This window comes from Melospiza melodia, chromosome 15, assembly GCF_035770615.1.
Source record: "Melospiza melodia melodia isolate bMelMel2 chromosome 15, bMelMel2.pri, whole genome shotgun sequence".
Lineage (NCBI taxonomy): Eukaryota > Metazoa > Chordata > Aves > Passeriformes > Passerellidae > Melospiza > Melospiza melodia.
Genome location: NC_086208.1, coordinates 8817680 through 8836230, shown reverse-complemented (window position 1 = coordinate 8836230; position 18551 = coordinate 8817680). Strand labels below are relative to the sequence as shown.

At 40.5% G+C, this 18551-nt stretch overlaps 1 protein-coding gene across 8 annotated transcripts in view; it reads right to left on the bottom strand.

Annotated features, from left to right (window-relative positions):
- MYO5A (myosin VA) overlaps positions 1-18551 on the bottom strand; it is a 100851-nt gene that overhangs the window by 8059 nt on the left and 74241 nt on the right. The window contains exons 24-36 of one of the 8 annotated variants that reach the window (XM_063169665.1): positions 18083-18231; positions 16879-16992; positions 14669-14815; positions 13888-13941; positions 12368-12595; positions 9693-9793; positions 9077-9157; positions 7023-7221; positions 5330-5404; positions 3427-3520; positions 2224-2370; positions 1684-1838; positions 408-497 (exon numbers count right to left, since the gene is read on the bottom strand). In XM_063169665.1, coding sequence (XP_063025735.1) covers positions 408-497; positions 1684-1838; positions 2224-2370; positions 3427-3520; positions 5330-5404; positions 7023-7221; positions 9077-9157; positions 9693-9793; positions 12368-12595; positions 13888-13941; positions 14669-14815; positions 16879-16992; positions 18083-18231 — 1634 coding nt within the window. The remainder of the gene's footprint in view (positions 1-407; positions 498-1683; positions 1839-2223; positions 2371-3426; positions 3521-5329; positions 5405-7022; positions 7222-9076; positions 9158-9692; positions 9794-12367; positions 12596-13887; positions 13942-14668; positions 14816-16878; positions 16993-18082; positions 18232-18551) is intronic. The other 7 variants (XM_063169666.1, XM_063169667.1, XM_063169670.1 and 4 more) reach the window with 7 other exon arrangements.

Sequence of the window (18551 nt, the reverse complement as noted above, 5' to 3'; positions counted from 1 at the left end):
CTATGGTCAAAAGCCCAGTTAAGCTCAAAAGAGGAATTGGGCATATCACAGCCTCCGAACATCAACTGGTCTACTAAAGGCTAAAAGGCCTAATATGGCCTTTTTTATAGGGAGTGCAGTGAATCATTGCTAAAAACCATAATGGTAGCTGCCAGATCCTCCTGCTTAATCTGAGCTGGCCCTTTTGGGAGCCCAATGTCATCTGGACTCTGGTCCCAGCCTGTAACAAAGGGAGGCTGGTTCAAATCTTGCATCCCTGTGCTTTCCACTGCTGCTGTCACCATCATTCCAAAAGTTCTAGCCATTTTAGTAGCCTATGACTAGATCTTTTGTACAAGATTTGTTAAAGAGCAGTGCTGGCAAGAGTGCTGGAGAGCAAGAGAAACCAGGATAAGAGCACTGCTTACCTCTTCTCCACTGTACTGCTTCAAACAGTGCAAAAACCGGCAGGTGTTCGACAGCCAGAAGGACACTGTTTCAAAGTCATCTCCTCTTTTCTGAGGATAAAAACAAACACACTTCAGCAAAGACTGGCAGGAGAAATAAAATAGAATGCAACATACACAATTAAATGCTTAAAATACACTTTCTAGTAGATCCTCATTCTGATGTTTTGCAACACTTTGTGTATTACAGTAATGTATTAGGAAAGCAAGGGTTTTGGCAAAGTGCCATTTAGCACCCTCCTTCTTTTCCTTCGTATTTTTCACGAATTATTTCCTCCACAGGGATGATCTTTCTGTGTGTTACAGACCCATCCTAATTGCTCTGGGCAGAAACCAAAGGGGAATGTGACTGTATTCCCAAAATACCCAATGACTCTTGTGAAGAGCCCAGTGGGGAACCCTGGAATGATACACAGCCAGCAGGAGGAGCAGGGAACAATTCAGTTTTGATGAATGCCACTTACATCACAACAACTTTGGCAGCCTGAAATGGAAAATGAAACAAAACAAACCCTTCTCACCACAGAACCCAGGATTGAATATATGCTGAGTAGTTCTAGAGCTCCAGTGCGCACTTCTTTTACTTAAAAATGTTAAAAACTTCCTATGGATATCTAAGCTCCTGCAGGATTGTTTACTAAGTATTTTTTCAAAAATTTTAGTTTGATTAAAGGCTTGGCTTTTGACACATCTCTCTCATTTGAAAAATAAAAAAACATGTAAGCATAAAACATAATCATGTCTTAATAATGCCTTCAAGATACACCTGGGCTGAACTCTCCCAGCCAGCTCTTGAAAAGACTTTGGGCAATAACATATTATCATCAGTGTAATCTGTAGGTGAAGCAAATGAGGAATCTGTTAACCAAAACTGCAAATGAAACTGTTTATTTAAGCACTCTGGAGAAGATAAACAAAGACTCACTCTGCAAACTCTGACTACATCCAAAACTTTATGGGCTGAGCTTCAGAGGAGGGAGACTATTCAAAACAAAAAGAAGGTAGTTCTTTTCCCATTAATTCAATGCATCTCTGCTACTATAGGGATAAAATGCCAGCAATGTAATTTGTTATTTTTTTAACACAACTCTTGGCACTTCAGTGACAGTTCACTCATGACAAACCCAGAGCCAATTCATTGAAAGCCTTTTTCCTCATTCTCCTACCAAAAAACCAAAAGCAAATTTTAAATTAACCTTTTTTTTTTTTTTTTTCTAAACTAAGCAGACTAACTAACCTTTAAGACTTTTTTGATGCCATTGATAGTGGAAGTCAGCAAGGACCGCACTTTCTGGTCATCATTGAGGTAATCTGCATGGCGCACACACATGAACAAAATGTATGCTGGGAGTCCTGGAATCAGGTTCACAGCTACCCCACGTGGTTTCAGCTCTTGGGAAAAACAAACACACATTGTCTTGTTAAGTGTCAAGTCATTGCAAGATGTTATATGAGGTAATTACAACCTTCCCAGTTATTAGCATATACATGTATAAATATATACATATATTTGGCCAGTGAAAACTCAGAGCAAAACTAAGGGCCACTTTCTTGGTAAAAGAACAGAATAAGAAAATGTAAGTGCCTGCTTAAAATATGCAGGCATGTTAATATGTACTATACTCATCAGGAAAGATAATTAGATTACAATACACATTTAGAAACTGTCAAAACCAAAATAAGCTATTCATTTCCTAATGCAAATTCTGGGTTCTCATCATTCATTTTTCCAGAGTGTATGGAAGCAGAGAAGGCCACAAATGAGAAAGATGCTTACCTAAAATAAGATTCTTGACAAGTTTTTGTTCATCCTCCTTCTTGTATTCCAGCATCCCTTGGAAGTCCTTTTCCTTCCGTGGAATGTTAACTGGACGAATAGGCTCATCAATGATTTGTCCAGGTGATATGTTCTCCATCTGGCCCACTTCAAGAGAGAATGGAAAGAAATATTACATTTTCCAGGGAAACCAATACATGCCAGAGACATTTCTGTAACATTTCTTAGGAAAGTCCTGGCTCCAGTAGGACAGGGAAGAGAATATTAAGAGCAAAACTGAGAAAAATCATTGGTTGAGAAAAAAGTGTTTTAGTAAGAGAAGGAAAAGGGGCTGGGGGGGGCAGGAAGCAGAGCAGAGGCAATCACTCATGATAAAACCCCACCCTGAGGGAATTGATGTCCAGCCAGCTGCAAACAGCAGCTACCTTGTGTGCAAAACCCCCTCCTGTGGTCCCTGACATTAGGATGTGCAGTATATGGAATGTTCCTTTGGCCAGCCTGGGTCAGCTGTCCTGGCTGTGTGCCCTTGTGCCCTCCCACCTCAGCTTACTGAGGGGACAGAGTGGGGGAAAAAGGAAACCTTGACTCTGTCCAGCTCTGCTCAGCAGTAGCCAAAACACCAGTGTGTTCCCAGCAGTGTTGTTATGGACTCAAATCCAAACCACAGCATCACACAGGCTGCTATGGTGAAAGTTAACTCCATCCCAGTCAGACTTTCTAAGTTAATTAGGCAATAAACACAGACCAAACTATATTTTCAGGAGCATTTTCCCACTCTGTATTATGTATGAACATTACTGTGATCTTGTTAAGAGAAGTAACTGACCAATATTGTAAAAATACGTAGTTGGAGTAACTAACCTTCACATCCAAAGGAAAACTAGGTAACTAATTTTTTCCTGGTTCCTATTTAGTACTGCTTTTCTCTTGGCAAAACCAGATACCGTCTTTGAGTTCACAAACACTGCAGGAAACCTTCCTTTATGTTTGAATACTTTCTGCCTTCAGAGAAACATCAATCTCCTTTTCTCATCTTCTCAAGGTTCATAAAGGAACACACAGAGGTCTTGAGCATTCATTCTGTTTCTTCAATCAACCAAGGCTATAGCTACTGAAGAACCTCACAAGTGCTAAAACAGATGGGTAGGATGACAATCAGATCACAAAGTAAACCAAGATCTTTCTCTCAAAATATAAAAGTACCTTCGAGTTCACCGATCTTCTTAGCAAACACTTTCAGCTGCTTCTTTAACTTGCGAACAGTTTTGTCCTGCTTTTCCAGCTGCTCCATTAAATCCTGTGAATTCAAATAAGGGAAGGATTAAGACATGGGGACAGCCCTGGAGCGTGTGACAGAGACAAGAAGAGTGCTGTCATAGAGTTACGAGGCAGTGAGGAAAGCGGAACAGAAGTGCCATCCTCTGGCCGAGGGATGCAAGCTGGTACACTGCCTATAACACAAGCCAAATATTGCAAATGTTATTAAGTTATATGCAGCATGAGAAAGGCAAAGCTCATAGGCAGGTAGATTCTGCAGACACTCAGAATGAGGTCAGTTCATAGAGCAGAAGATATTTTGCTGCAAACCCATCTCCCTAATGCTTCCTCCCTGCTCTTCCAAATGCCTCACAGAAATTATTTTCTTTATTGTTAAAGAGCTATCCTGTATTTCTGCAGCATTTATTCCTGTCTTTAAGACTCACTCCTTATTCAGACCTATCCATGTTATCAGAGGATGACAGAGATTCCTAGAAAGATCATAACTTACACTCCAATTTACCAAATCAAACATCCAAACACCATTTCTTGCTGTCATCACATTTCCTTACACTGAAACTGATTTCTTACACATTTTTATTCTGTACCTAACATCTAGCACCTATAAGTCCTATTCTTTTAATAAACTCTATTTGTCCTTCAAAGGAACACTCCCCAGAAACCTATCTTTGAATAGTTCTGTGACATATCTGCTGTAGTACATTAATAAAATAATTGTGTAATTAGAAAAGGGAAAGTCATTCTAAAGAAAGCAAAACCACAAGCTCAAACAACCTGAAAGCCATTCCAGGTTAAGTGTTGAAAAGCAGCTTGGAAGAAAAATCTCCTAAGCAGGAGGATTATTCTTGGCACTGGTAGAAACATAAGGGATTGTGAACTCCCTGCATCAAAAACATCATCTGGGAAACTACACCTCTTCTGAAGTACTGAAACATTATAGTGCAGCATGGGCACAAACCTTATTCATGTAGTAAAAGAGTTTACAAGCTGATACAATATACTTGAGCAATCAGACCTGCTGATAACAGAATTGAGGCCATGCTTCACATCCAAAGCACTGCTCAGTTTCACAACAGAAATCCTACAAATAACACTACATACTTATTGTCAGATAACTCAATTTCTCCTGAAACTAACAAAAAAGATACATGTGAGTTCAGCAGACTGTTTTCAATGTATCAGAGATGGGATGTGATTTCAGAGCAACCACTATGTGATGATGAATAGAGTTTTTTCTATGGTTCCTCTAAACAGCCTTAACAGATTTCATATCTCATTAAGATCTGGAAACTCATAAATTATATTCTTTCAAGCTCACATATGGTACTGCCTTCAATTAGTGTGAAAATATTATCACCAATGTTATTCTTCATATTTTGAATCTCTGAAAAAAATTAAAATAAGAATAAATTGAATCTATGACTAGATTGCTGGCATTCATATTCACCTGTATGATCAATCCCCTACCTCTCTGAACTGGATCTAAATGTATCAAAGTTTCAAAATAAAGAGTAGTTTTTCAAATTGAACATCTTTTACATCATGTACCTCTTCTCCAGGGCAGTAATAAGTAGTATTCAAAAAGAAACTGCTTTGCTCACAGCGCAAGGCTCGTATTAGTAACAAAACTGTGCATCAAAAAGAAACACAGATTACAGAAAGGACACTAAGACTAACAAAAAAAGCAGTGAAGGAAGTAATTGGCATCGTGAAGCTCTCTGCAGGGGGATTTCCTCTGAAAGGGAGAAAGGAGACAGCCTGCTTTTCATTAGTGCTTCAGAAACAGCGACCGAGACAACAGAAAACAGGGTTCACGTGAGCTACATACAATCATCCTCTTGTAAAGGGAAATCCGGTACAACTGATACTTCTTGGGATCATCTGCATACAACTCCTCATAAAACTGCAAAAATAGGGACAGGATTGGTTTCCTCCCTCCCTCTGAGACACTGAAACTTCAGTGAGCACTGTACAGATTAAATCAGAATACAACGAGATCAGAATCTCCTGCTTTTAGGTATCTAGGCCTTAGTTGTGCTCATGCCAGCACCTCTCAGAGAGAAGCTGATGTAGGTGAGTTGCAGAACAGTCAGGTCTTTTAAAAATGGGCCATACTAGGACTGTGAAAGCATGGAATACAACCTTTGTGAGAACAGGGACAGGACATTACTTATGCTAATCAAGATGGGACTGCAATGAACACTACAATTCTAACATGGCATCTGGAAAGCTGCAAATTGTTTCCACTCCAGGGCTCAGAGTGGAACTGAAACATACACTTGGTTTGGAGTGGACTTGCAATACTCAAACATCTGACATGAAATACTGAGGAATGAGTCTGTATTTAACAAACAAAATTACATTCTCTGTATTTGAAAACAAAGAACTCCTCTGGGATATAATTACATGACTGTGTGTTGTCTTGGGAACACAATGTGATGAGTAGGTCTCTGGGGAGAAAATTGCTAAAAATCCTAAAATATGACACAGCAGCAGGAGGGAGCTGCTGAGACTAACATTCACCATCTACCTTTGTGAGAGACTCTGGCTGCTGAGGCAAACTTACACTTTAGCCAGTTCTCCAACATGGATCAGCTGAATTATCTGATACTTTGCTCAAAATCTTTGGTATTAAGACAAGACCCCAACAGTGATAACTTCTGTCATGTACATTAGCAGGGAACACTACACCTTGGCTTGTTTGGAGGAAGCAATGGCACTCACAGCCAGGATTTTTCTGGCTGAAGCAGCTTGTTTCCCTTTACCAATAACAAGCCAAACATATGCCAACACAGGTCTCTTTGGAAGATTTCTCCAGAAATGAAGTAGCCCACATAGGATGATCATACTCCTTTGTGGAAGAAGGTAGAGAGTTTTGCCCAATCCTTCCTTCACACAAAAAGGATGGAATACCAGCTACTGGCTAAGTGACTCCTAGCCAAGTTTCTTTTTATGGGACTATTTCTTTTTTCAAAACATATTGAATGCTGGAGCTCGTAAAATGGTGGATTATCTGTGTAGCTTCAGGCAGGGAAGAGAGAAATTGAAAGAAATTACATTAAATAATTAAAGAATTACATCTGAGTTTTTCAACGAAATAAACAAACTAACATATTTCAGGGGAAACACCCCTCCTTGGCATTATTAGTTTTTATGACTTCCCTGGATATCAACATTCTATTTAGCCATGACTGAAGTCACCAGTTGGAAGCTGGGACCCACAAGATTCAAACAATTCCAGTTGGAAGCCGGGATCCACAAGATTCAAACAATCCCAGTTGGAAGCCGGGATCCACAAGATTCAAACAATCCCAGTTGGAAGCTGGGATCCACAAGCTTCCTCCAATGCCCCAAACTTCAAACCATTCTCCCGAAACATTATTACTTCAGGAGCTGATCTCCCATTAGCTTACACTCAAGAAAACCACCACGCTGGTGCAATTTCCTTGCAGGAAGCTGCCATGTGAAGGATGATAAGGTGCCAGAGGTGTGTCAGTGCTCCTGCAGCCCCGTTCCCTTACCAGGTTCTCGTTGGTGAGCCGGGTGATCTCGTGCTGCAGGCTGGCCTCGATGCGCGCCTCGGGCGGCAGCTGCAGGTTCTGGGCCAGCAGCTGCTGCTGCCTGTTGTTCTCCTCCTTCAGGCTCTGGATCTCACCCCGCAGAGACTCCAGCTCGTTCTCGTGGCTCTTCCTCTGAGACTGAAGCTGAGACTCCAGCAGCCTGAGGAGGGTGAGCAACAGTCTGTGTGAGCAACTCAAAGTTACATCCCTGGCTCTCAGAGGGAGTGTAAAGCTTTAGCTGCTGCTCAGGAACAATTAGCCATGGCTTGCAAAGGAAAATGAAAAAGGCAGAGTACTCTTTAAACCCTTTAGTATGCCTTCTAATTAAATTAAGCTGGCAAGATCAAAAAGTGAAGAGGGAGAAGCTAATTGTGACACTGCTCTGCGTTTCCTTCGATTGAACATGGACTGTACAGGGTGCCACTGTGGCAATAAAAGTGAAGCTGAGTCTTCTCAGATTGACTGAAGGGGCTTTAAAGAGGTTTTACTTCTAAACAAATCAAATAATCCTAGATGAAGATGACACTATGTTCATTTAAGTTAGCACCTTGCAATATTACCAATGGAAAATATTTTTAGTTAACTTTTTCAGCCAGAAACCATTTAATTGCAAATGCTCGTGGATAATCTTTATGTTTGCATTAAACCCAACATTTTTCAGAGGGTTGTCCTTAATGCACAGAAGGTCAACAACAGAATCAGACTCAGGACTGAAATCCAGGAGCTTTATTCCTCACCACTAACTCATTCTTTCCCCTTGGGCACATCACATCTCAGGTTTTTCTCAATCTGAAGTGGGGATAACACATACCAGCCTCCTGCCAGGCAGGGCCGGGGATCCACTCCTGCTTGCAAGGCACTGTCCAAGGGCTCTGACTCAATGTTGTACATGCACAGGAAATGACAATACTAGTGACTACCAGTTTTCAATTAGACAATATTTCAGGGTTTAAATATGCATAAGGCAGGAACACTTATTAGTAACTAGACTGATGAAGCACACAAGGGCAAACAGTCATTCACCTGCAATGCTCTGCCGTTTAATATAAAGCTTCTTGTCTCCACAGTGCCAGGGCAAGAGGCACAGAGCAAATCAATCCCATCCTATCTGCAGAACACTTGCTCTAGGTTAGATCTTCACAGGGTTACACAACATGTTAGGGGCAGAATGTGTTAGCACCAGAAAAGGAAGGACTTTAGTTATAGCAGTCATGGCAAAACACCACTTTCTGCAGTCACTGCTACACTGAAGCACACCAGCAGGGCTGTGCAGTGAATCAGCTGTCAGGGCAGGACTAGGGAGCATTTTGGAAGTCAGGGACACAGATGAGCACACAGAGCCAGAGCACCCCATGACCAGCACAGCCCTTGCAGAGACCACAGTGGTCCCACTGGGGCTCCAACACCACCATGAGGAAATAAAGATTACTTCTCTTTCGTGGTTGTTTTGTGACTTACATTTTGAATCTGGCATGGAGAGATATGGGAGAGGAAAGTTTAATTTACTGACCTTGAGACACAAGGAGAGTAAGATCCATTTCAGTTTGAAATTTAAGAGTACACTGATGCTACTAAACAGTAGTTTACTAATTACTAAAATGATTGTACTTTAGGCTGAAAAACTGTAAGGAACATAAATTTTGAAACCCGGTGTAAAGGCACACAAATAGCACGTGTGTAAGTATGCTGTAAAGGCACACATGGCTACAAATACTTTCCAACTGTGGAGCTTCTGGTATTTCACAGTCTACTTTTGTGCAAATACTCTTATAAACTATGTGTTGGCTGTTGTGCCATCTTAAACTTTTTAAATTATAAAATCTGACAAGTAGAAAACCTTGGGGACTAGGTTTGAGGAAACTCCTTAATTTCTATAATTTGTGTTCAATGTTTTTTCTAGCTGTTAAAGCAATAGAAGTACTGTAGCTAAAGCAAACCCATAGCAAGGGGCACAGTTAGCTAGAAAAGAAGATGCAAATGAAGGAAAAAAAAAACATTCTGAGAAGTCTGGTAACCTGTTGGCTTGTTTTAACCCTTCATAAGCCAGCCAAAGTTCTCCGTCCTCATTCAGCATATGATAGTCCTGGGGAGATTGCCTTTCAAGAAACGTGTTTAAAAAAATACAAGAGATATATGTGATGGTGATGAGGTGACATGGCAAGGACATTACACACTATATTACAGTTACCATAAAAGAGAAACAAAAAACAAAATTAAAATTAGCAAATTACTTTTCTTGTTTATGTGTTTTTCTTCTTCATGATGCAATTCAGCTCTCAGTGACAGCCCAGCTGGTTACAGCATTCTGTGCTGTTACAATAAACACATTGCCACAGACTATTGTGACCACTGAGCTCCAGAGGGTGACAAACCAGCCTGGGGAATGGCACCAGGTCAGGCCATGCAGCAATTAGAGGCTAAGATGGAAATCCAGAAAGCTTGATTTTACATTTCCCCATTATTTCCAAATCCTTTCAAATACTGCACACGACAATTTTACTAATGAAATCAAATTATAACCCCAGCTATGAGTGTTCTCTAGACATACATGGATGGAGCTGACTGAACACAATATACACAGTGTGCCACAGCAGTCCCCAAGTGATCACAAAATAAAGAAAGAACTTGTACCTGTTCGTTTCCTTCAGTCCAATATATGCCTGTGCTATTTCTCCTTTGTCTTTCATCTTCTGCACATCCTCCAAGAGGATTGTGGCATCTGTCATTGTATGCTGGAAAAAGAATGATAATTTCCAGTAAATTTAACAACACAAGTGCTCCTTGAATCCATGTTTTCTTCATGTGGAACACTAATCCTTGAGTAGCCACATTAAATAAGTGTGGGTACCTGAGCAAGAGGTTGGTCCATAATTTCTATGTCTATTTGGTTTATCTTTTAAAATACATGCATACAATATGGTCAACTTTTGGTTTGCTAGTGAGTGAGTACATCTGTTAATCTCTTTCCATTTGTTCATCACATAAAAGGAACAAAATAAATTTCACAGAATGTTGAATTTGCATTTTATTCAAATTACCAGGAACAGCTGCTAATACTGAAACTGAAGCAGCATAGTTTTGCCACCTTAATTCTATTAACATTTCCTAAACATAGCATTACATGGAATCTTTCAAAGCTCAAAAATAAGAACTATTTCTCACTCATGTATTTTAAATACTCTGTCAAAGCAGAAAAGAATTGACAAGAGCTTGAGATTTTCTAATTTAGAGAGCATCATAGTACCATTTTGTTTCAATTTTGGATGTTTATTATGGCACTTTTGCTTTTTCTTCAGTAAAACTTGAAATACTTAGTAGATGTTTAGAGTCACCTTGGCCAGTCTGATCTGAGTCATTGCCATGAAGTACCACAGGATTTAAATGAACATAAGAGATGGAATTCTGACTTTCTGACTTTCAAAACAAGCAGATGCTGTTTTCATGAGCACAATTCTGAAAAGTATTTACAGTAACAGCTTTGTGGATAAATGATGGAGCCTAGATCTCTATGTCTAGTATGATTTATGTTATCCAATATGAAAAACAATAAAGTATGTAAGCTCCTCAAAAAATTATTCCCAACATCTTTATGAGACCTTTGAGGTCTTTCTACTATTAATTTACTCCAGAGTAAAACTGCTGTATCTCACCTGCCAATCTATCAAGCTTTAGCAGTCTGAACATCTATAATTTAGTGTCAGTTCAGTTTCTTATACTCTTACACATATACAACTTCATTTTCTAATCAAACACTCAGCATTTCCCATCCAGTATCCAGAGATGACAATGTGAGCCCACAATGTTTGTTGCTTGCTGAGGACAGCAAACACTCTACAGTAAGGTCCTTCTTCATACCACAGACATTTAATTTGTTGTGAAATATAAGGGCTGTGCAAGTTAACAGAGACGCCTGGTTCCCAGATCCCAGTCCTTACCCCTCAAACATACTCAGCAAGAAACATGATGGAGCTGACTAGACCAATTCCTACATCCTTCCTTTCATATTCAAGTTGTCATAAACCAACTGTTAAATCTGCTTGTTTTGAATTTACTTGTTTCCCTGTTTGGCAAAGCATGAAGATGAGGATGCAGAGCTCACAGAATTAATGGAAAAGTCATTCAATAATTTCAAGGTAAAATGCAAGAACATGTAAGTTACTTAAGAGGCAGGGAAATGACAGCTCAATATTGTTGAGGGTTATTTTAGCATTTCGAAATTCTGGTTTGCAACTGTAGAAGAAAATGTGTACCTTATCCTCCTGGCAATCAAATTGGTAGGCAAGAAAGAAGAAAAACAAAACATTAAAAAATCTGCCTGTGCTGCAGCTGCCCAACCTAAAAAGCAGAAGCTATGTGCAAACTGGCTGCTGGCCATCCCACAAGTCACCTTCCTATTTCCTTCATACTCAAAGCCCCTGTAAAATCAACCCTTGCATCCCACCACTGTTGAGAATGTTATTGAAAGATTTACTAAGTGTTTCTTTACAATGTTCTAAACACTACAGAAAAATATGTTCTGTTTTCTTTGCAGTCAATCATTTAAAACAAGACTTACACATCATCTTCATGCACCACAGACTCCAAGCTTACTTAGGACAAATATAGACATAACAGCAAAGGAAAGACGACATATCTGTTCATTCCCTGCTGCAGTTATGAAACACAGGATACTCAGTTCAGTGGAAATTACTAGTTCCTTGATTTACATGATACCTTTTCAGGTTGAATGATTCTTATTTGCAAAGCTATTACTTCCCTAACTATGTCATAGGAGCTTTTTAGGTGATTATTTCAGTGGTTGTAATCTACTCTTCTTTCAATAAAAGCACATAGCACCTATCAAGCAATAATATGGAATTTACACCTCTTCAGAGGTCATCTTTACAAAATGTTACTGACCAGCAATCATACAGATGTAGAACAAACTGTTCCTTTTGCTCAACTATTAATTGAAAGGAATTCCCTGAGAATTCCTTTCAATTTTCCAGTCCAAAGGCACTAGAGAAATGACACAGCCCCCAGTGAGAATTATTTGTGCACTGTTAAAGGAGTCTGAGGGGATCAGACCTTTGGTACAGCCTGTACATCTTCACATGAGTGCTGGTAGAGAAATCCCAGACTGACTGATTAACACAAGCTCCTAATTCAGACTGCTGTGATTTGTGCACTAATAACGGACCAACAGATTACACTTAGGAAGGTTTTCCAACCCAGACTACTTTCTTCTGCCACTTCAAGCAGGCTGTTAATAAATAAAGCACATTAATGATGCAGGGTAACTCTCCTACCTGCTGAGAGTGATTTACCTTGGGCTGAATTGCCTCTTTCTGGCTCACAAGCTGCGACCTCAGGATGAGAACTTCTTCCTTGCGTACTTCCAGCTCCTCACTGACCGAGGTCAGCTGGTCCAGGAGGACTCTGTATGCTGGGGCACCAGGAGCAGTCACCTCTGGAGCTCGTGTCTCTGTCAGGGCCTTCTGCAGCTCATTCAACTCGTTCTTCAGTTTCTTATTCTCAGATTCAAGCTCTTGACGCTGTAAGAAACAAGGACAGTTCTGTCATCCAGCAGCACTGCAACATGTCTGTAACCCACAGGTACAAAACTATGAAAATGGTAAAATGGTGCAGCTGCAAGAAATCCATCAATCTCCCCTGTATCCCTGGCCCCTTAACTGTGGCCAATAGTGACTGGGAGGATTTCACTAACAGGACTAACCTTTTGTCTGAAATGCAAAACCAGAGTCTTGGAGTCTCTGTGGTCGGGATGACCCCGAGGTGTTGGGAAGTCTCTTTTTCCCAGCCCCGGCATCGAAGGAGCAGCCAGGATTCCTTGGCTCTGGTTTTCAAGGTTGTTTAGTCTCTGTTATCTAGAACATTCTTTCTCTGATCTGCTGAGGTCTGTCTAGCAAGTTGGTTTGTGGCACACTGATCGCCCTTGGGGTGGTGTTATCTTTTTATACTACAAACTACGTGTACTTTATTTACAATAACTTTCCAATACCTATCACCTATGTTAGACAGCGAGTTTCTACTCTTAACCAATCCAAAAGTGCCACCATCACACACAAGATGGAGGCTAAGAAGAAGAAAGAAGAAGGACAGGGCACGCCCAAATCCCTCCATCTTGGCTTCTGAACCCCCATTCTAAAAACCTCGAAGTTTTACTTTTTCACCCTCTGACAAACTATCACTCTACTAAAACTCTCGTGGCTTGTAAATCTTCACATAAAGTTGGTAATTTTCTCCATAGGTTTTGTGCCAGGGGCTCAAGCCCTCCAGGACAGCCAGAGGGATGTCCTGGGCTCCCACACCAGAGCACACTCACACGAATCAGACAGATTTGATGGCAAACAGAATTGCCACTCTTTTTTTCCTCTTATTCTCCTCTTAGCAAAAAAAAAACCCCAAAAAACATTCACAACAAATAATCAGCAGGTCTGCAGGCTAAGAAAATTCTGCATCACGATTAGGAAATATTTTTAGTTTTAGTGGTCTAAGATAGGCAGTAATTTAAATAATAGTTTTGAAAAAGAGACCTACATTTATCACTGTATTTTTGCTCAAATTAACTTGCAAGCTGTACTAAGTGTTTTAACAGAGAACTCCCCCTGGCTTGGGGAATCTTTTTGTTTTGCACCCCAGCCACACATTCTACACCTCAAAAAGAGCAGTCCTACAACGAAATGACTGCTGGGGAATATTTGTTCTAATTTCTCCAGCGACTATTTGGAAACAGGAGGGCTGATGTAATTTTCTAAGCCTGCACATACTATTGGTGGCAAGAGTCCTACTAGAAAAAAGCCAGAAATCTCTGTTTTAGAATTACCTTGAGTGACTCATACTCCAACTCTGCACCTCTTATGGGAGGCCTTTCTTCCTCCTATGAATGAATACAAACAAATGTGAAAACTAAAAATCCTTCACTGAGGTAGGAAAACAAAAGAGAACTCAATTATTTTCCTTTAAAACAGTAAAACATTCTGGTACAGCTAACTGCTGTAGTTTGAATATAGGCATTGTCTCCTTTACTTCTGAGTTTATGACACATAATTGGTTAATATTAATGAAATCACATACTGTCACTGGCAATGAAACAGAGCAGGATGAACTCCAGTATGCTAAAGAAATTCACTGGTAGAAATGTAACAAGAAACAATTGCCAAAACTGATTTCATAAATCTTCTAAGAACTTCTAAGGGACCAAATCAGGAGAATTTACACTACAATCAGCTAAGGTGTCTAAGCCCAGTGCATTGGCTATGCATCCTGGTTGAAACATATTTTCTTCTGCCTAAAATGAACAATTACCCATTCTCCCCATCATTAAAGTCAATTTCCTTATGGCTATTCCTTAATAAAAACAGCCTTTCAGTCTTTTTTTTTAAGCAAAGTCCCAAGCACTTTTTGTTTTGTCTTCCATGAGAGGATCTCAAGGACCTTGGAAAACAAAACAACCAGTCCCTAGAACTAAGCACCGGTACGAAACTCCTCATTAAACAAAGCAAGTTCTAGAGGAAGACAAAGATTTAGAGAAAGCCAGTCAGCATTCACAGGGCAGCTGAAGGGACACAGCGGTGTCAGCATTGGATCAGCTGCAAGGAGCCCACCTTAGCTTTAGCGCGGAGAGCCTGCTCCTCCTTTCTGTCCAGCTCATCCTGCAGGGACTGCTTTTCCTGCTCCAGTTCTGAAACCCGTTTCTGCAGCTTGAGGAACAGAGACATGTCCAGCGCTGCTTTTTTCTCACTAGGCTCCTGCTTCAGAAACAACAGAGGCAAGTCAAGAACCATTCCCCTTGCACAGCACAAGGAAGCACAACGGTGAGTAAAGATGGGAAACAGACTGGGAAAGAGAGGAACACAGAGATGTTACTTGATTCTGAGCATTGACTATCTAAAATATTTCATCTGCTATCAAATACTATTTTAAAAAAGGATTTACTAGTAGATGATGTTTCTAAGCCTAAAGCCTAGCAAAAGAAAGCACTAGGCACTACCTAGCAGACAGCAGGTCTATAACTAAGCATACCTTATAGTCTTACTTGTTTGAAGGGGGGAAAGTAGAAAAAAGAAAAAGTTTATGGTTAGACTCACCTGGAAACAACTCTAAATAGGGGCTTTTTTGTGTGTTGGTTTAGTTTTCAATTATTTCTTTAGTAAGTTCTTCAGCTAAAGAGAAATCTCTCTGGCAATTTGAAGGTTAATTTAGTGGGATATGACACAAAAAGTTGGTAACAGAAAATATATTTTATGCCATTTTGTTTTTAGTGTGCTAATTATACAGCCTGTTCTGAGCCTAATTCATCAGCTTCTTCACTGTTCTCTGGGCAAGGACCAGTGTTTGCAACCTGAAGGTGCATTAGAAATTGTCCATCAGCCTTTTTGTACTTTATGTACTGAGAAGATCAAAGTATTTACCATGAACTGTACAATAAAATTTTAAAGCCTATAAAAGGAACTAGAAAATTAATATTAATGACTGTAGCAGACAAGCAAGCACAGCCATTTCCACTTCATCTCCTTTTACTGCTGAAGGGAAGAGTCATAAACCACACCAACAGCTCAGGCAAATGGAAAGAGACTTTTGAATTTTCTGGCTTTACTTGTTTACCTTAAGGTGGGCCTGACATTTTAATGTGGTTTTGTATAATTAATCTATATTGTTAGTTTAGAGTTGGAACTGGAGAATGCTGAGGGGTTAAACAAAAGAGTGCTGCATTTGCTCACACTCTTGTGTGAGTTCATTTCCTCATTCATATTCTAAAACCCAAAGCTGGCTCTGGAACAGCAATTCAGCAAATCTATCAGCCAAAGGAAAAGCTGGCATTTGGCTCATATGTGACATCCCATCACATGCAGTTGCACTGTCCTCCTCCTGACTACCCTTGAATGTAGGAGCATCATCCTGGAACCATTATGCAAGGTGAGAAACATAAGTGGGAGGGCAAATGATGACAGAGTGCACAGAGAGGCTGTGGCAGCCCCAGTGCGTCAGGATATCTGCATCCAGAGCAGAAAATCACTCTCTGTGGAGGCTTTCCAAAGCAGCCCTGACAGCCTGTCAAAAGCTGCCCTGCAGATCCCTAACCCAGGCAGAGGGCACCCAGGGTGTGCTCTGTGTTTGCAGCCCCACTGTGATGGGATGGGCTGGAAGAGGGAGTTATCTTGGAAACTACTAGCAATGGCTTGGAGTTGCACCACAAATTATTTATGGTTATTACTCATTAGCTGAATCAAATCATCTTTCTGGACATTTTTGAACACCTTCCTGATAATTTTTCCAAGTACTCTGGGATTTGTATTGCTGCATATGCAAAGCAAACTCCCATTCTGTGAGTTTGATTCCTCTCTATGTAATACAGAAAACCTGATCCAACATGAGTTTCTCATCCCCAACAGGAAGCTCACTCCATGTAGCTACTAAGGATGCAGCTTCCCATTTTAAATCATTGACTATACAGTAGGCAGGCTCCTCAGGAAGTCTCACCGATTCTCTGAATTCCTACTTTGGCTGAATAAGTGATTGTGCTTACCAACACTGACAACCAAATGTTTCACAGATGTAAATCAGCTGGATCACCAAGTACCTACTTTGTGCTTATTGTAATACAAGAAAAATTCAAAGCATACTTTGACAGTCTTTTTACACAGAATCATAACTACGGAATAAATGTTCTCTAAAAGGAAACAAAGTTGGATTAAAGCTTTAGATATCTCAGTTTAAGGATATGATGTTCAGAAGCACTTATGGAAAAAAAAAAAAAGAAAGGAATAATTCAACCATGTACCAGTGAAAAGTTGTGGGGGATTTTCAACATTACCTCCATCCTGAGTGGTAAATCTTCTGCTTCTGTGATCTCAGAGCTGAAAGTGTATTCAGATTCATTGCTACTGTGAGTTGAGTCCGTTCTTTTGTGCCCAGGCTTGGGGATGCTCTGAAGTGCAAGTGGAACAAATCAGTACCAGTACATGGCTTTCCCTGCCACTGTCTCTTCACAACCTTTAGTTCAGCTTAGAATATTTGGTGTTATGTCACAGTTATCAAAATTAATAAAAAAATATTTTTTACTCTGGTCTCTCCAAAGACCTAAAAGCCTGTGAGATACAGTTAGCACTCAGCTCCATGGAGACAGGCCAAGGAGTGCTGCAGAAAGCAGAATTGAACAAGGATGCAGCACTTTGTGGGAAAGAAACATTCAGATTACGGGAAGCACAGGCAGCTTTTAACTTTTTACTTTTTAACGTCCTAGACATTCTATTGAACAATACTTTATATTCCTGCCACACAGAACATTCCCAGGACTACTTAAAATTTATCACTGGATGAAGATGGCTCAAACAACCCCAGCAGATGTGAATAACTTGAGGGCAAAATAAGGGTGGACAGCACAAGTAATAGCACCAGGAAAGTCACAGCAGAAATTTAGCCTTCTTCACAGATGTGACAATTTTTTTTTTAATCAACGACAAATTTTAAATGTACTTGTTTTGGCTGAACTAATCAAAATAAACAGGACTTAAAAGGACAAATTCTCCTTTCAAGTACAGGTCAACACATCAGCTGACAACACCAACTTATCCCACAAGTGTCACAGACATATTTTCTGAAAAATCCTTTCACTAGGATTTTTCTCCTGAGAAGCCTCATAAAAGAAATGTAAACAATAACTATCTGATGGCTGTGGAATGTGGTCTGGAGATGGCTTACCAACAGGGGCATCTTTGATTGGTCTCTTGTGGCTGTTTTTAATTAATGACCAATTCACAGGTCCAGCTGTGTCAAGGCTGTGAGCAGTCACAAGACTATTCGTTCCTTTCTTTGCTAGCCTTCTAATGTCTCCTTGATCTTTCTTTAGTGGAGTCTTAGTATATAATTTTCTTTTAATATATGTCATAAAAGTAATAAATCAGCCTTCTGACACATGGAGTCCAGATTCTCATCTCTTCCCTTGCTGGGGCTGCCTGCAAATCCCACACCCTAGAGTCTGCCTGCACACAGGTGTGAACAGCCGTGGAGGCACTCACCACCATGAGGTTCATCTCGTCCTTGAGGTCGTCGTAGCGCTCCTCCAGGCGGCTGAACTCATTGAGCAGGTTCTGGTACCGCAGCCGCTCGTCGTTCAGATCCAGCTCCAGCTGCTTCGTCTCCTCCACCAGCTTCTTCTCCATCGACTCTGCCACACACAGAGGGATCCCAAGTGAGAATTCCAGCCCTTCTCACCATGCAGGGCATCCAGGCAGGAGGTACAGGCCTGTGTCTGCACCAGGGGCACAGCCTGCCGTTTGACGCTGCTGTTTGTGCTTCTCTGGGCAAACATTCAGCCAAAAATATGAAGGGCCAAAGCATTATTGTGGCAAGCACAGAAGTGCTCACTCAGCCAAGTTAGTTATTCTGCTAATATATTCTATAGATGATTTCAGGAGGAAGGCAGAAGGAGCACTAGCTCATTGCTGTGCTATGTAAAAGCAGAATGTGAGGTGCTTTACACCTCAA